General features: G+C 38.2%; 1 protein-coding gene, 1 long non-coding RNA gene and 1 pseudogene across 2 annotated transcripts; 1 reads left to right on the top strand and 2 right to left on the bottom strand.

Moving 5' to 3' along the window:
* Positions 1–6,723: 6,723 nt before the first annotated feature.
* On the bottom strand, positions 6,724–12,345 carry LOC149114648 (E3 ubiquitin-protein ligase MARCHF4-like). The gene is made up of 3 exons (XM_089284100.1): positions 11,816–12,345; positions 9,563–9,928; positions 6,724–8,149 (listed from the first exon to the last, which is right to left on the bottom strand). Exons 1-3 carry the CDS (start codon positions 11,969–11,971, stop codon positions 7,808–7,810), a joined length of 864 nt encoding a protein of 287 aa, XP_089140226.1. The 5' UTR covers positions 11,972–12,345; the 3' UTR covers positions 6,724–7,807.
* A 1,269-nt stretch (positions 12,346–13,614) lies between these two features.
* LOC149114647 (uncharacterized) lies at positions 13,615–15,096 on the top strand (annotated as a pseudogene).
* A 197-nt stretch (positions 15,097–15,293) lies between these two features.
* Positions 15,294–18,241, bottom strand: LOC149114646 (uncharacterized). Its single transcript, XR_016205854.1, has 2 exons — positions 17,925–18,241; positions 15,294–15,411 (listed from the first exon to the last, which is right to left on the bottom strand). It is a non-coding gene; the product is annotated as an uncharacterized LOC149114646 (long non-coding RNA).
* Between the last annotated feature and the right edge of the window lies 1 nt (position 18,242).

Below are 18,242 nucleotides of genomic sequence, written 5' to 3'. Positions count from 1 at the left end.
TTAATTTTGTAAGTTACAAACATAGGAAGAAAGAGAAGGTGCAAACAATAAAGAAAGTGATTAAGAAGGAATCCGCTGGAAGTTCGAGTAAACAAATGGACAAAAACGTTGTACCGAGATTATTTACATCGTCTCGCAAACTTCTGTGCGACTGTGGTGATGCGGTGTTCGTTAAATCAAAGATTTAGTGGGAATGTATAAAATAAAAAAAAATAGTCGGAAATAATAACGATTACGCAATGATTAACAATTGGATAATTAAGTGAGATATGTGTCAAAGTGACCTCATGGAAAATTCTCTCAACGGAACAGTTTTCACGGGCCACCTGTAATTTTTTCCAGGCGAGTAGAATAAAGAACCTGCTTTTAGTTGGTTATATTTATTTACTTAACTGTAATATAACAGACAGCATTTGACAAGTTCAAAGTTTGCTAATATTAGCCTTATCACTTTAGGTCCGTAAATGGTTCAACTTTCGAAGGTTAACTATTTTGTACAAAAAAATATTTTTAAACAAAATTTAGTCCCGATTAAAGTTTAAGAGATGCTCCACAAACTGTGTAAAGGACATGTTAAGAAAACGTTTGGTACGTCCATACGAGTATCTTAAACATGTGCCAAATTTCAAGTCTCATGGCCGCCGCTGAAGGCCCTGTGGCCGAATTTTCAAGTTTTGCAAATTTTGAAGAAAAGAAAAGGAAATCGAACCTTTTGATGTCATTTCCTAAAATAGTTAACCAAATAGGTTCTTTTGGTCAAATAAGAAAAAATTCGTTATTTCGCTTCTGTCGGCCGGTTCTCGATATTTTCGGATTTACGCTCTTAAAATTATTCTGGTACGTACAAGGTTTTTGTCCACTTAAAAGCTGGAGTTGCTCGATTTCCTATCGGATTTCGTCTCAAAATTCATGGATAGATTTCCAGCTCATGACCAACGCATTGATATCAAATCACATTGCTATTTAAAAGGCCTCTGCCATTTTGGCAAAGGGAAATCTAGTCAGTTATTCTTTTTGTTGTTTAAAAGAGCTCTGTCTTGCTATTTACAGTTTTTTTTTCCAAAGTACAAAATCACTTCCAGAATAAAGAAAACAATGAGAGAATATGTTTCTTTTCTAAGATAGAAAAACACCAAAAAGTACTCAGTTTTTGAGACTGAGTAATGATAATGTATTTACAGCTAAGAGGCTCCATTCACCAAAGTGGTTTTCAGGAGTACCCTGAAACACACTTAACATTAAGTGGTATTAAATGATAAGCAAGTTAATTACAGCCATGCATAAATTTTAAAAAACTTCAAAAATATGAAAGGGTAAAAAGATCTACATTTTTTTCGAAGAAAAAAATATGTATATTAAGCTGAGCTTAAATCTAAGCTAAACAGTGAAAGTTCACTCAACTGAAAAACAACAACAACAACAACAACAAAAAAACACGAAAGGCTGAGCTGAGCCCCGTTAATACGGTCATCAACGGTCCACGAAAATTTGGCCCTATTAACAGGGTAGGATCAAATTTCATGACTGGTCTAAATTGAGTGAAGTCTAAATTAACAGATATATTACAATTGCACTTCTAAACAACTGTTCTTTAATTAGCATCCGGAATGCAGATATAATTCTACAAAAAATTAACTCTTAAATCCGCATACATTTATATATTTACGATAGAAAGATGAGTATAACCGGTTTTAGTGGCCGTAAAAACGGGATAAAATTATAAAGGATTATACAGGTTGGGATTTCAGAATGTGGCAGTTGGCAGTATTGACAGGGTGGCCGGCTTTAGGTTTTAGTTGCTGACGAAAAACATTTTGAAAACGGTGCTTTTCGAAAACAATGTAGTAACGTTAATCATGTGATTTCCTTGACCGAGTTTTCTTGAAACACAAATCCAAAATGACCGGTGGTTGGTGCGTTTTTAAATTCCCTCGGTGTGATGTGGAGAACTTCATGTAAAAAAGTGTCTAGTCTGGTTCTTTGATCGTGATGTCACGTGGCTGTGTTCTGTCTTCTTACTGGTGAGTTGATTCTTCGTCATAACTGGAGATACTCCACTCGCTGTTATTAACCACCCACTGTACTTTGCAGTACTTGAAGTACTCGTATCCATCACAGCAGTAAAAAAGCAAACAGGAGACTGGAAATAAAAGGCGTAACAGATCACTAAACAAACAAATGGGAGATAGTCCTTATATATCACTAATGAGCTCACCTCACTAAAACAGCTCATATAAATCATAGAGATCCAAGGTTACACTCAAAACCCGGACATGTCGTGCCATATTCTGATGAAGTGGTGGGGGTGGGAAGCCGGGTAGGGGGGGGGGGGGTTCGTGGTGGTGTAATGGTTAGAACGCTGGAAAATCATATCGAGCACACCGGGTTTGAGTCCTCTCCAGGGGAGTGAACTTTACCCTTCCTCCACCCATTTGTATAAATGAGTACCGGCGAATTTAATGCTGGGGGGTAACACTGCAATGCAGTGGAATTTTTTTTATCCCACGGGAATCGGGTTAAGTTCTGGCAATAAGGACCACTTAGCCCAACGCAGACTTTACCATGTACACTCTTATCATGTCTTACTGACCGTTCCAGTAAACATTTGAAGGTGAAGGAGACGATACCGAAAACAGTATAACTTCTATCGCTCAGACTGGGGTCCAAAACATCACCGAAACTGAGGCCTCTAACGTCTGCCTACGGTGGGACCTAAAATTTGTTTTTCCTGCCCCAACTCAGACAGCATGTTAAAATAAAAATAAACGTTTTTGCAAAGTTTAAAAACATTCTACCGAAGGGATCCAGAGCCACTCAATTCAAAATTAAAAATTCGAGCATTCTCCACAGATTTACATAGGTTGTACTGCTGTACTTCCGCCAGAAGTCAGTCAAAAGGCAATTAAAGAACTAAGTCCGATGACTGTGCAAATCAAAGTGAACAAGAACTGTGATCTTGTTCCTAATCAGTAACCGCATTCGCACCTTTTTTAAATTAAACTCTTACTCAATTTTTTTTCTGGATAATGCTAGATGAAACTTTCTTTAATAATCGTCTGATCGTTTATTCTCAAAACATTAATAATTCATCATGTTTAAACAAAGGAAACCATGACCGTGACCGTGTTTGGATATCTGACCTTAATTAGCATAGATTTTTACGATTTTATTTCGCCATTTTCTCCTTGGTTTTAATTTCAATTGAGAGGATATATCAAGCACTCAAGACAATGTTTGACCACATTTCCAAACACCTCGAAGTTCGCCAAATATACTCTGCTGGGCGTCGTATATATGTCCAGCTTCCTTCTCGGTGTTTGGAAATGTGGTGAAACATGGTCTTTCGTGTTTGGTCTATTACTTCAGTACATACCTGCAACACAAAACATGATGAGCGAGATGCAGACCAGACTGAAACACTTGTTTGACACTGCGATCATGATGACCAGCAGTAGGACGATTACTTGCAAGATATGGACAAAGAACACAGCGGGGAAGTCCACGAGCGAGAACAGTTGACACGGATTAGACCACTGCAAGGGACACAAGAAAGATCAACGGTGGAAGCTACAAAGAGCCCAAAACGTTTAGCACCCCCCTTCCTGTTTTAACTAACTCCAATCACATTTTCTTCTCTCTACCCTCCTTTTAGAACATCTAAATTAAAAAGTGGCGAAAACCAAACTTCGACCAGTATTTCAATTCCTCAAGAAGGAGGTTACCCCAGACGCCTGTTCAATAACACAGAGATATTTCAAACTGGACTGCTACTTTAGTCCCAGAGTTTCTGATACCAACAAATTTGGCCTGGCGCTCAACCAGGGTTCAATTTCACTGTCTACCAAGCTAAACTATATTATATGTGGTGTAGTTCTTGATTGCACCAAATTCTCCCAATTTACACTTAAGAGATACATCGTAATAAGCCAGGAAAAGTGACGTTTAAATCCTAGGCTAACAACGCTGACCTCTCTCACAGGCTTAAAGCCATCTTTCTTGATTTTCATTTTGTACTGACACAGCTCGCATTCATATCGACAGGAAAACTGGAACCAGCGCAGTATACAGCTCTTATGGGCGTACTTTGCAGATCCTTTGCAACGACAAACTCGAACCAGGTCTTCATTGTCCTTTGAGTCGAGGCAAATTCGACAGATGTCTTCATCCTTGAATCAATAAAAAATGAGTCAATCAATGTAATTGATCGATCGGTCAGTCCGTCGGTCGGTACGTCTGTAAATATGTCAATTACTCAACTGGCAAGCTAGTGGGCAAGACGGTCACTGATGATTCTTTTTCGTTCTTTCAATCGATCAATCTTTATCAATTAGTTACCATTGGGTATTTCCTCCGGCAGTTTTCAATATATCCATGGTAACGTTCCTGATTTTCGATGGAATTATTTCTTTTTTGCAAAAGCAGTGACTTTATTGTTCCAGTTACATTAAAAAATAGGGCAGTAATACCCTTAACATATTTGAGACATTTTTCTTTTACCCTGCGTAGCTAGTACCCCGTGTTTTCCAGAGACCCCAGCACCCCGTGGTTTCCACAGACCCCGGCAGTTGGTGTTTTCCACAGACCCCGGTACCCCTTTCCCCCGATCCCGGTACCCCGTGTCCCGCCTTTTTCACTGCACCACACCCCAATTAATTATTGGCTACCTAACTTACAGCGGAGGTAATATAATTGTAACTCTCTCACGGCCCCTTAAATTTAGCTGCCTGTATAAAGACTTTTAGTCTTATTTCAACTCGCCCTCCCAATCCATGGAAACAAGCCGGAAAGATAACATTGAAACACCTCAAAACGTTCTTTGGAATAGCACATCGCCAATAAACTCATGTTAAACAACAAACCATGTTTTCCTGGTCTTGCCCTGGCTGAATAGTTTGCACGTAGGAATTTTCTCTTAAGAATATTCCCACAACAAAGGCTGGGTTGCTGTGACGTTGCGTGCCATGACTATTTCCAATGTCACTTCTTACTCCACCAATATTGATAATTTCTTGCGAATTCTGAGATGCCGAATTATGGAGTGGATGAACCTGTTTGTATGACAAATGAACTGATTCAGTAAACTAACGAATCACACCGGTATCTAAAGTATTAGATTGAAAACCATCCGGTGTTAACATTTATCCACTGGATAGCGTTATCCATCTTCCGAACAAATGGGACCTGATAGATTGTGTAAGCATAAGTTTTGGCATAATTTGAGAAGACGAATAATTTTTCCAACTTTTTCCACAATTTTCCCCGTAATTCGCATATTTTGATCATTATCGGTTCATCTTTGACAGGCGCGTTGACTCCGTAACAATCATTGACGTTGTTCGATGATTTTACACCAACATTTGCAGTTTACCGAGCCGGGGACTGGGGCCCAGCTATCGGAAGCTAGCCTCGTTGTAAACCAACTCGTTCTCATAGGCAATTCGACAAAATGGCGTCAACCATGCCAGACGATTCGAGCGAAAAAGGGCCTGAACCAGAAACAAATGAGGGTCTCAGTGGAGGGTCCTTTGACGGTTGACGGTTTAGGTTTATAACACGAAATAAAAGCGCAAATTTGACTGTAATTTTTCATAAATGCATATATTTCCCCCCACATTTGAATAATGCAATTAGTCCTAATATTTGTGCCTTAAAAATTAGGTTTTTGGTCTTCCAGCAGTGTGTCCAATTAGCGTAATTACTTTCCCTTTGTTGCCGCTGGACGTGTTAATTGCCTGTTCTCGAAGCTAGAAATTAGAGGACTTGCATACTGATAAATGTATTTTTGGGATTAATTTCCTCTTTTTTTCGATCCAAACGCTATGAATTAATTGCCCTAACCTAGCCCTAACCCAACCTTAACCTTAACCCCGCACCCTTACCGTTTTATTAGTTTAACTCAAAAAGACGCACAATCACTCTGCGCGTTCAAGCATTGCGGGACACATTTAACACAGCATATGTTCAGCCTGTTTTACTTCCAGAAAACTGTGTTTTACGTCTCAGAGATACAAGCCTACGGAACCTTTTAAAACAAGTATCTTGTTTAACGCAACAAGGGGAGTTTGCAAATGTGTCTGAAAAAAAAAAATCACATTGTTTTAAAATAATCATAGGAAAACCGTACCTGAGTCATCGTTTGCTCCGTTCCGATGACCGCCGTTAGACGTTTCAAACCGGCTCCACGATCTAGACGTCCAGCCGGTGTTTCCTTACCGCGAGAGCGTTGCGGTTAAAATCAGAATAGTGTCTTTTAACTAGCTTGCTCCCCGTAAATCAACTGACACTAGATATTTTCACCAAGTCCAGAATATTGCTTTTATCCCGTGTCGCCTTTTGAATTGCTAAACAAACTTGATGCGAAGAATCTTTTGAAGAATAAAACTTTGCATTGGTTTCCTTGTCTCGGTTAACCCTTTGAAATACATTTCCTTTTTGCCAACCAGTGAAATGGATGAAAACCAGTATGACGTCATGTGAAAACGCAGTTTTGTTACCGAGAAGCCAAGATCACCGATTCACAATCCGCTTTTTCTCAGCCTTGACGTTAACCCTGACGATAATATATAACGTACAGCCTTTTTCTTGTACAGTTTGAAGTTTTAAATTTGTCATGGTAACCAAAAACTTTTAACTTTTAGGATCAACAGAAAATCAAACAACATCTTCGGTGGTAGCGACAATTTATGAGTATTCATCTGCGCAAAAAGGAAAGGTAATTAAGACTTTTTTTTATGAGGAACAAGATTTATTTTATTTTGAATAAGAACACATCCCTTCTCATTTTATTATTTAATTTCTGTCAGTTTTGAAATAAACAAGGTTGTCTTGGCAGCAACAAAGCGATAAAATTTCTAGCGAACCCCTTTCTGAGGGAAAAATAAATTACTGGTGTGTTGCAGTAAATTAATTGCAAATTATTCTAGGGTAGCGAAAAGAACCGCGAGAACAGCAGCTGGTATTCGCGCAGGTGAAAGGTTGTCGAATTCGAATCATTCTTTATAGAGCGGATGTTTTGGTTCAAAATCCGATCTCGTTAAAAGATACCGGACAAGCTGAACTGTGACAATTTTTATGACCCAAACACGTACTGAACAAAATACGATCATTGCAAATTAAAAAATGTAAATATAAACAATCTTCATGAGCAGAAATATTTATTTTCAATGTTGTCTTTCGTGTAATCGGCCAAAAATGGCTTTTTTGGGAAAAAAGGTTACGTAAAAGGAGGGCGGGCGACCGAGTCTCGTCCGTATTTGTTGTCCCGTTTGCTCCACAATGGGGAGTTTGGACTGATTTAAGTAGCCGAGGACAACGTCTACGTCGATTAAAAAATGATTCGAATTTGAATTTTACCTACAAAATCTCGCGGTGTTCTAAAGTCATTTGCTTTGGTTATCAATGTCAAAACGCAACTGAATCTGGGACACAGCTGACACAGTGATAAATGTGAAATAAATTTAAAAAAAAAAATAGCCTCCGTGGCCGGTTAACGTTTGCTAGACAAAGCATAACTTGGTCATTTCACGTTGTTTTGCAGAGGACGGCAAAGAAATGTACAAAGATTTATAACGCACGTGCAAAGCCATTGTTCTGATCATTAAACCTTTTATTTAGCGACGTTTCCGTTCCGTTGTCGTCGTGGCTTTCTTAAAACTCTCGTCTAAAGACAATTTCCTTTCAATGCGACTCATACACTTCATGTATATTTAATGTTCAGGGTACAAATGTACCATATCAAGCTTATTTACCCTTAACAAAGTCTAACTGGTATTTGTTTAACAAATAATCGGTCTAAGCAGTAGTTTTATCAGACCCAAACATATTCAGCACTTCCTTTTCGAGACTCGTTGTTTCTCATTCGCGAAACAATGCCAGGAGTCTGCACGGAGTCTTTGTGAGTTAAAATAAGCCATTGACGATTCAGTTCGATCCAAGTCTTCCAGTAGTATCTGATATGCTCTATACACCCACAGCAATAGGTGAAGTAACACACCGCTAAACCACAGGAGAAGTACAACACCACGCAGATTGGAGTAAGACAACGCCTTGATGCTATCCACAGAACCATGGCTATAAAGACTATTAGCACCAGACAGTAGAAGATGAACAAGTAAGCTACGATATCACACGATCGCCAAGGGAGCCTCCACTGGACAAAGAAATAAAACAACAGTGAGTGGTTATAGTGAAAAAACCTTACTAGACCTCTCAGTACCGTGGGGATTAGAATAGAATAGATAACTTTATTTAAACACGGTAAAAACATCAGGCCTTAACTACAAATCTCTAGTTACATTCTAATACCATTATGATTACAAGTTCTGAAAATTGATGGGCAAATAAACCATCAACGTGAGAGAGAGCTAGGCAGAAAGACAGAGGGCAAAAAGAACGAACGAATTAACGACCATGGATCAATTAATATATACCTTTAATACATGCACAAAAATATGCAAAATATAGTCAGTCAGTCAGTCAGTCAATCACTCAGTCAATCAGTCAGGCAGTCAGGCAGTCAGGCAGTCAGTCACTCGGTCACTTAGTCAGTTAGTCTGTCACTCAGGCAGTCAGTCAGTCAACCAGCCTGTCTCTTAGACACTACCAATCAGCCAGTCAGTCAGTCACTGGTTCACTTAGTCAAACAGTTAGTCAGTCAGTCAGTCACTCGATCCCTTAGTCAGTTAGTCTGTTAGTCAGGCAGTCAGTCAGTCAACCAGCTTGTTTGTTGGACACTTACCAATCAGTCAGTAAGTCAGTCAGTCAGTCAGTCAGTCACGAGTTCACTTAGTTAAACAATCAGCCACTCAGTCACTCAGTCAGTCAGTTAGTCAGTCAGTCAATCAGTCAGTCAGGCAGTTAGTCACTCGTTCACTTAGTCAGTTACTCCGTCAGTCAGTCGGTCAACCAGCTTGTTTGTTGGACACTCGTTCACTTAGTCAGTTAGTCTGTCAGTCAGTCAGTTAGTCAGTCAGTCACGAGTTCACTTAGTCAAACAATCAGTCACTCAGTCAATCAGTCAGTCAGTCAATCAGTCAGTCAATCAATCAGTCACTCGTTCATTTAGTCAGTTAGTCTGTCAGTCATGTAGTCAGTCAGTCAGTCAGTCAGTGACCAGTTCACTTAGTCAAACAATCAGTCAGTTAGTAAATCAGTCAGTCAGGCAGTTAGTCACTCGTTCACTTAGTCAGTTAGTTAGTCAGTCAGGTAGTCAGTCAGTCAGTTAGTCAGTCAACCAGCTTGTCTGTTAGACACTTACCAATCAGTCAGTCAGTCAGTCACTAGTTCACTTAGTCAGTTAATCAGACAGTAAGGCAGTCAGGCATTAAGCTATTCAGGCAATCAGTCATTCAGCTAGCCAGTCTGTTAGCCAGTCACCGGTCAATCAGTGAGTCGGTCGGTCGGTCGGTCGGTCAGTCGGTCAATTAGTCAGTCTAACAGTGTCAAAAGAGCATTCAAAGAAGGAAAGAGCTAGACAGTCAAGTAAGTAAACAAGCAAGCCATTGGAAACAACCGAACAAATCAGTGACCCAAACAGAAAGGAACAATATAGGTCTGATAGTACCTGTGCGAGGGGTTTAAATCCAGTTTTCTTCACATTCATTTCATAAAGGCACAGCTCACATATCTTATCTTTTTTCAGCTCAAGCCACGACAGCAGACAACTCTGGTGCGCATACTTAGCGCTGCCGGAACATCTGCATGGAGAGATTAACTCTTCGTCTTCCCCGCCGCAGTGGCAAATACGACAAAACTCTTCGCAGCTAAATAATGTCTTGTCTTTGATGGGTGCGGCATTTTCCCCTGAAATTTGATGGATCACATAAGTTCGTTTGGTGCCGTCATCTAATGAATTTACCCAGCTGAGTAAGCATGAATGCTTGTTTACTTGGCCAGATTTCCTATCCCACGCGGAGAGCGATGATGAAGCCTGAAAAATAGAAAATTCGTTTGAGAGGCCAAGTTAAGAGTTCGTAGAGCCAATTTAAGGCGGGGGTTAACATAAAGGCCGTATTTTTGCTGGGTATTATGGTTTGAATGCAAATATCTCGTTCACGTTTCAAGCAGTGAAAAATCTCTCTGCTCATTTCACGTAGCTGCGTTTTGGGCTGTTTTGTAGATTTTTTGGTGATTTTTGGGTATATTTGGGGATAAATTATTAAAATTAGTAAAATTTAGATTAGTAAAATTTATGGAAATATGTAATTTTGAAGATTTCGTGCTGTTTTAAAAGTTTGAAGTTAGAAAGTGGTACTGACTGGTACATTGATGTACTTTAATTTTTCATTTTTTTGTGTGCACATTCATTTTTTTCTTTTTTCGTTCTCTGTATGTGTGTGTGTGTCTGTGTGTGTGTGTGTGTGTGAATGAAATCGTGTCCTGCCTTAGCTATTTCTAAGTGACTGTGCTCTGTTTTTCATTGCTATTTTTTCACATTGCATGTATTTATTTTTATTGTAAAATTTTTCTGGGCACGAAATAAAGATTGTTGTTGTTGTTGTTGAGACGTACACCAAACAGTTGCACACCAACCCGGGGAGCCCTTTTGGGGGCAATCAACTGTCTGGTGGTGTTCCAAACCCCTTTTTATCCTTTTAATCCCTCTTTAAACTTCCTAAAATTTCACTTAAATTCATGTGTACCCCCGCCTTAAAATGACTCTTCGTTGTCCGCGCGAGTCTAACATCCGGTTTCTGTAGAATTAGAATAAAGCCACGCAGCTAGAAGTATTTCCACTCGCCTCCCTCCCCCCTAGATGACTTGCTATAGTCCAACGCAGGTTCGAATTCAACTTGTATGACGAGGTACTCCATATTCTCACGGCAACCGTATTTAATTGGTCGATGTAGCAGCTCTCGTAAGGTCTCACATGAATGGCTCGCTACCCTTTGAGAGAACAAAAGAACAAACAACAGAAACAATGCCCCTAACCCTAAAACAATAACAGCTGCTAACAATGAAAAGAATTACAAGCTTACGAGAGCTGCTACACTGCTGATTTAATTGACAAACACACGCATACTTTGAGTTTTTTTGCTCATTTCTACTGATTTTGACAGGCATGGTTTTCAAATCATGGATTTTCAAATTTGGAATTTTTCTGTTTTCAAAAAGCAAAAAGGAAAACAAAATTAACACGCACGTTTTTTTTTAGATAACATCAACTTTAAATACTTGTGCTAACTTAGTGGTGACTATTTTTGAGTCCGTTTTGGCGACGGATCCATGATGGTGGCTCTACGGAGCTATTTCTACGTCACCGGGCGTCAACCTTCGATGTTTCTGACCTGATAGGAACTATTTTTGGTCTTGCCGTAAATTCTTCAAGTCAGTCACTGGCACCGACTACCCCCACCTTTCCCCTGTCGAGTAAGACCGCAAAAAGCTCGGGTAGAAAAAGATCTAATCTTAAAAAATTTTACATTCATATAATATTAATGGTGTTAATTAAGCTTTTTACAAAACATTTCAACATCAGAACCAACTTCACTCTCACGCTAAATAACCTTAATTGACGTTGATTAAAGAAATGTATTTTTCAACGCCCTTTCTACGGTTTGAAACCTGAATTTTAATTCAGGTTTCATTGTGTTACTGAGAAATCGTTATTTCATGTTTAAAGTTAGCGTTCGTCTGACTGCAGCAAATCAATACTTTCGGTACCCGGCAGTCAAAAGCGTTATTTTTTTTTAATCATATCTGCGGAGGAAGTTAGTTTAGACTACAAAAAGCAAAATATGATTAATTATTAAATGAATGCAAGTTATGAAATTTGACAGCTGAATTCAACAATTAAATAAAACTAATCGAGTCTTACTGTTTCGTAGGTTTCTGTCGATGTCCCCGTTTGAAAACTCTCAACCGAGTCATCACGCTCAAAGCGACTTGCGTCCACTGTCGCCAATTCTTGTGACTGTAGTTCCACTTCGCCAGTCCGTAATGGACAATTTGAGTTGACTGAAAGTGATTCCATTGCAACGTTAAATCTGCCAACGCTGCTATAAAATATGTTTGATGTAGTTTAGCAACAAAACAGAACAAAGCAAAACAGTGATGAGAATCTTGAATTAAGAGGAACAACACCCGGATAAAGTGATGTAACGTATTTGAAGAAACGACTCCTTCCCGGAGTCAAATGTGAAGTTGAAAGCCCGTTCTGGGCAGATATCATCGCGCCGGCTTCATGAAATAAATTATTTATTTTGAGAATTGACGCAAAAGCGTGCACAATTAACTCCGCAGTTTGTTCCCAGTGCATTCTGGCGTAAGCAAGGCAACATTCATAAAATGTGTTGTTTACTGGCGTCGTCTTTCTCACGCAAAAGTGAGCTGGTCGGCAGGATGATAAAAAAAAGAATCTGATATTAAAAATCATAAAATTAAATAAGATCGGAGAAAAGAAGTATTATTGATTACAAAAGTCTTTTTATTATACTGTATGCCAGATTTATAACTGTTTTACTCAGTAAGTAAGTTAAATTTTCTAAATATATATTTGAAATTTTAGCTTTAATTTTAGTAGTTTTATATTGTAAGGTTTATAAACGTTTATTTTTCTATTTTTAGCAGGGCCTGTATTGATAGCAATTTCATTTTATAGAGCTTACAGAGTTACCCATGAAAAACTAAAGGCTTACTTGCGAAAAGAAGCGAAAGTAAAAAAGTAAGCTACGACGTTCGAAGTTATCTTGACTCCATTGTCAAGTGGAGAAAAGAAAATACCGGTCGAGATGTAATAACATAGTGTGAAAGGTGTAAGAATATATATAAAGTATAACACTGTCTACCAAGAAGATCTTTCAGATCTTATAACCGCGCTTTTAAAATTAAACTGTTTTCTTAACACTACAGTCGCAATGCAGTGTGAGAGTCCCCTTTTTTGCGTTTTGAAATCTCTGTGCACTTCATGCTTGGAATGTGGTGGTGCCCTTTGTTATTATATAAGTCCATCGAAAGTCATTTTATTTACGCTAGATGATATAAAACGATGTTTAAAAATAACTTTGAAGTGTAATTTCTGTAATATTTCTTAAGGACATGCACAATATGGTGAGAGCAACAACGGATAGAAATTTAATGCTAAATCGCTACAATACATAGAAGGTAGTATTGTCACTTACATCGATCGCAAACTGTACCTCAGTCAGATCTTTTTTGCTTAAGTACTGGGTTCCCAACAAAATATAGATATATGTTGTTTGTTTTTGACGTGACATACGTGTGTCTTGAATAATGAAATCACTTATCTCATTTTTCAATGTGTTCTTTCAATTTTCTTACCTTTTGTTCCTTTTATAAAGAACTTTTAGAAATGGCGGATGGGTTTCTTTTGAAGCTTTCACGGAAGCCTACAACGAGGCAGTCCAGATGAATCAGACCACAATGTAATGCTTTCTGTTGTCAAATTGAGGTAATACGGAAAACTATTGCCTAAAAACAACAAGAAAAAAAAAAAAAAAACAATCGTTCATGTTTAATCTATTTCTATTGAATTTGTTTTGTTCCTTTTTCAAGGGAACTTAAAATTTTACTCTCTCAAGTATCTAGGCGCAGTTAATTAGCTTTCTATTTACTTCCAATTTTTTCACAGATCAGTGCAGGAAATTCATGGAAAGGATGAGTCGCAAAAGAATTTCGGATGCTTTTTATCAACATGAAATTGACGCAGAATTGCGTGATCGTTATCTTTCTTGGGCTTTCCACGGAAATGAAGATGAGTTTCGCAGAACTGTTTTGATTAAGCTTAACGAGCTGCGCAGTTCGGAAATCTACAGCGGTAATTGATTTGACTGGCATGTGAGGCTGATACCACGATTGAAAAAAAGTTATGATGAAGAGACTTTTTTAGCATTTTCCCTTTTTTCTGATCTCACTGCAGGGCATGAATTTGAGGAACTAAGTGAGGATGAGGTGGCATTTGTCGGAATGAAAACTCGCCAGATTAGAAGAGATGCGATTAGTCAATCATTAGTAGCAAAACAGCAAGGTTGTACAGAGTGGTACACGATTTATTCGTTGCTTGAAATAATCCTTGTATATTGTTTTCTTTACGTAGTCTCTGTGCTGTTTTCGATTTCAACACCTTTGTTCTTCATCAACTAACAGTAACAAAAGTTTTTGCGACCTGTTTTTATGTATAACAACTACGCACTGCTGCATTTATCAATAACAACAAAGAACTTCTCATATTTAACTCTACAAGCGAGGCAGTTTGTGGTGATGTATGCAATAAGGACACTGGAGGCAATCAGAAATGCTTGCAGAAATGGTCACGTGGTTTGCTGTATTTCCTGCGCGGCAGTGGGCATATCGAAAGCTGGTCTGCTCTTTACTCATGAGTTGCAGTGTCAGCAAAATACATTGTTAGGCAGGATTTCTCTCTTTTGTAAGGGAACAAATTCTAATTTGCAACATTATCCCTGGCCTGTTCATATTGATGTCGTAATAATGAAAAATCGGCACAGCATCATATCAACGCAAGCATATTTCTTCATAAAATCCCTTTTGCATGTTTTTAGTTTACTTTCACAGATAGAAAACAACAGCAATACCAGCTGCAAACCAGGCAAATTATTGTTTACGATGCAAATTGTACCGCATGGATTGTTTTGTTATCGTTAATGTTTAATTCCTTCCATTGCGTTTTTTCAGGGCAGAGTCGGCGGGTCAGGTCTTCCTTCTTGGAACCATTACCTGTACGGAATACTAAAGAACATTCCGGAAGAAGAATGGGAGAACTTTATGCTATCTTAAGATAATATGTGTAATGTATGCAAAATGGTCTGTGTCAAAAAAATACTGCCTCTAGAACTTCCTTTTGACAAAACGTGGTTAAGAATTACTACGGTGATCGATAGATTACATCTAGATAATCATAAAAACAAGCTTTGTCGTGAGATATATTTTTCGGAGCCGCTAAAGGAAAAGTATCCAAACTTGAAGACGCCAGTCGCTGAGCAGGTCTTCATCTGGTCTGCGAGATTTAAAAAATTCTATGCACCATGCCCCAAGAAAGGGATTTTATTTATTACTATGGAATGGTGGTGAGAAGGAACAGGTACACTTCTAAAAGTCACCGTGAGTCACACGATCCTGTGTTGCCGAAGGTTCTGTCACAGTTCATTACTTGATTAATACTCCAGCTCGAGAGTAGAACTTTTGTTAGTTTTACGAAGAAGCATGAAATCATTTTTCCTTGTAAGTTTAACTTGTACTAGTGTCTTTATACATAATCTATATATCTTGTTGGTTTTGCTTCTTTGTACTTTAATAAACTGGTTTCATTGGGACGTATGTTTCATTTGGTTTTTTTTTTTTTCTTTGTCTTTGCGATGTGGTATGCTATGAATGACTCTCCAAAGTCATGTTTGGGTCATGCATACAGTTGCATCAGTTTGTCCAAAAGCCATTCATCTGTAAAAAGGAAAGCAAAAGTGTTGTCATCAGTACAACTTCATTTCAATGGCTATTAATAAAGAAAATTAATTTTTGCTCGACATGTTGTGAACATCTTCGAGATACAATAAGTTACCCTAGCAACCGCACGAGCAGCGAAAAACACCGTTAATTTCAGCGCTTATGTGTGTTGAGATACCTTCAAGGTTAACGCTTTGTATATGGGAATGATAAGTTCACACACCATATTGAGATGCCCAGAAATAAAATGTCTCTTCCGGTTTTAAGTGTCATTTCGTGAAGAAGGTTTTTAGTGGGACATGTTTGTGACTATTAATTTTGAGATTTCCAAAAAAAACAAAAAAAAAACACCGTGTGTCCATAGCTTAACTCTTGGATAAATTAATTGGCTTTTTTTTTGGCCCATGTGTTGCTCAATCAAATAGTTACTAAGAGACAGGTAACAGGAGAACTCCGCAGGCACGTTATACGTTTGACCGTCGTCTTAGGTTTGATGTTATGGGAAGAAGTTTTCTAGTTAAGATATGGTTTGAAGTTTTTGAAACACAAAGGAAATTTTTGTTGTGCTTGGAAAACTTTGCACGAAACTAACAGCCACCCCAGGTGTTAAGGAATTGAAATAAGTGTTGGAAGGGCAATTTTTTCCCAAATGAATAGATTGAGGATGACAATACAATTCAAAGCTGGTTGTACTTTCAAATCAAGGTAAGATTTACGGAAGTTTTGAGCACATCGTGAGTATCGATATACCATTGCATAGAGTATTGCATACGTTTATGTAGTCTGTACAGTGGACATATTCAAAGTTAGATTACCATTATACGATCGGAGAAATTTATTTACTATTCGAATAATAAGGAAAGATGGGCGGTAAGGGGAATGGGGGGGGGGGGGGGGTTGGGGGATATCGTACAATTGCGGATAGCTGTGTTGCTTCGAGCGTGTGAAGTCCTTACCCGATTTAACGCAAAAGGAAATAACAAATTTACACTCATTTGATGGGAAGAGAACATTAAAAAGGAGTGCTTTTGGACTACATGTTCCTGTTATAACAGTAGATTATATGAACACATACATTTTATTTCATGTCTTGGGATGTATTAAAATCTTTCACTCAAGGGTTTCTCTAAAACGAATACCCTAAGACCCCCATAAGTCGAAAAGACAGACCCAGCATTTATGTAAGGCATTTCTAACATTAATGAAGTTTTGCTTTTTCCTCTAAGGCAAACGAACACTGGACATGAACAAAGTATTTATTTTGTAATCACCATATTGAACTGAGCAACTAAGCTTTTACACTTTGCCGGAAGTGGGGCGATCTAAGCAGTTTTGACAGACTGTGACAGACAACTTTCCGTATTTTTGTCCATGTTTTTCGTGATAAATGTGATAAATTGGTATTCTTTTTTGTATCCACAGAGAAAGTGTTACACAGATCCCATCAATGTAAGGGAGCACACAAATTACCAACCAGCTTAAGAAAGATGAGCAAAATTTTAAGAAACACGCCAATGAAGGTATTTACTTTATTCGTAGTAGTGTTTACTCTAACGTCGAACGAAGACAAAGGTATTGAGGATGAATTAAAGAGGCTGGCCTAAAATTAAGCAACTATGAAATACATTTAAGGGACAGATTACATGTTGTCCTGAAAGCATGACCTACAAGTGAGATTGTAAATTCCCTTTTCATGTAAAAACCTTTCAATCAGAAAGCTTCAAGGGTATTATTACATTTTTCTGTTTCAGTTCTCGACAATTTTGGATTTCAAAACATGCGTTCATACACCAAAGAAAAATATAAGTAACAGGAAAAGAAAAAATGAAGCAGTGACAAAATTTTAGACCTAAACCGTTTGCAATAAAATAGCAACGAAATATTCGGAAACATGCATTAGCTTTGGGAACATCTATGGAGTCAATGAAGTAACCAAAAAAGTCCTTCACGCCTTCTAAGCTTAGTTGTCTAAAAAAACACTATTGGAAACAAAAAAGTCGTTGTTTGGTCTAAGACAACCGTTAGCATTACAACAAAACGACATAAAATTTGTCGAGGGAAATTTGGGTTTAAGCAAGGTTTCAGAAATACGGTCATTATACACAGTATTTAACAATCAATTAGATTTGGAATTGACTCAAAAAGTCTTTAACGCAATTGCAACAAATAACAACAAAATGAGCACGAAGAAAATTTGTAGTTCTCGCAAAATCCGCGCGGAAGCATTATTCTACTAGAACTGGATACTCTCGCTTTGCTCGCAGGGCAGAAAGCAATAAGACAATGCATAATTGTTCGCGCGCAATAATTATCTTTTCAGAATTCACACTCTCGCAGAAGCAATATTTTAAAAGTCAGGTAGCATATAAATGGTTTTCTAAAGAAGGCAAGCGAGGATAGGTGTGATTTTGCGTAGAGTAAACAAACGCGTGAGGAACGACGGCTCAAGATACAATATATGTATTCTCAATCTCCTAATAAGACAGAAATCGGTATTTCATGGAGCTTACCTTTGTCAGTCAATCTTTGTTCAGTTTGCCACTTTTAAACGACAGCGTTTGAGGACAATATGCGTACAAGCTCGAGAAATCTGCGGTAAAGGAATTGAGACAATTCTGAATTGAGGCGGACCGAAAGATGCCATGCCGTTCGATTTATCCGCAAATATAAATAGAACGCCCCATAATGTTTAGACCAGCCAATCGAGCATTTGTAGAATGAAGTTTCCATGTATCACAGATGACATTGTAAGCTTGTAAATGTGTCGTTTTGCCTTTAGGCAACCTTCAAAGCCAGTGTTACGAGTGAAGATAGTGAAGTGTAGACAA

The sequence above is a fragment of the Orbicella faveolata genome, unplaced genomic scaffold (assembly GCF_042242905.1).
Source record: "Orbicella faveolata isolate gen_17 unplaced genomic scaffold, um_ofav_v1 contig_13, whole genome shotgun sequence".
Classification (NCBI taxonomy): domain Eukaryota; kingdom Metazoa; phylum Cnidaria; class Anthozoa; order Scleractinia; family Merulinidae; genus Orbicella; species Orbicella faveolata.
Note: the sequence above shows the minus strand (reverse complement) of the source record. Positions and strands in the feature narration are given on the sequence as shown.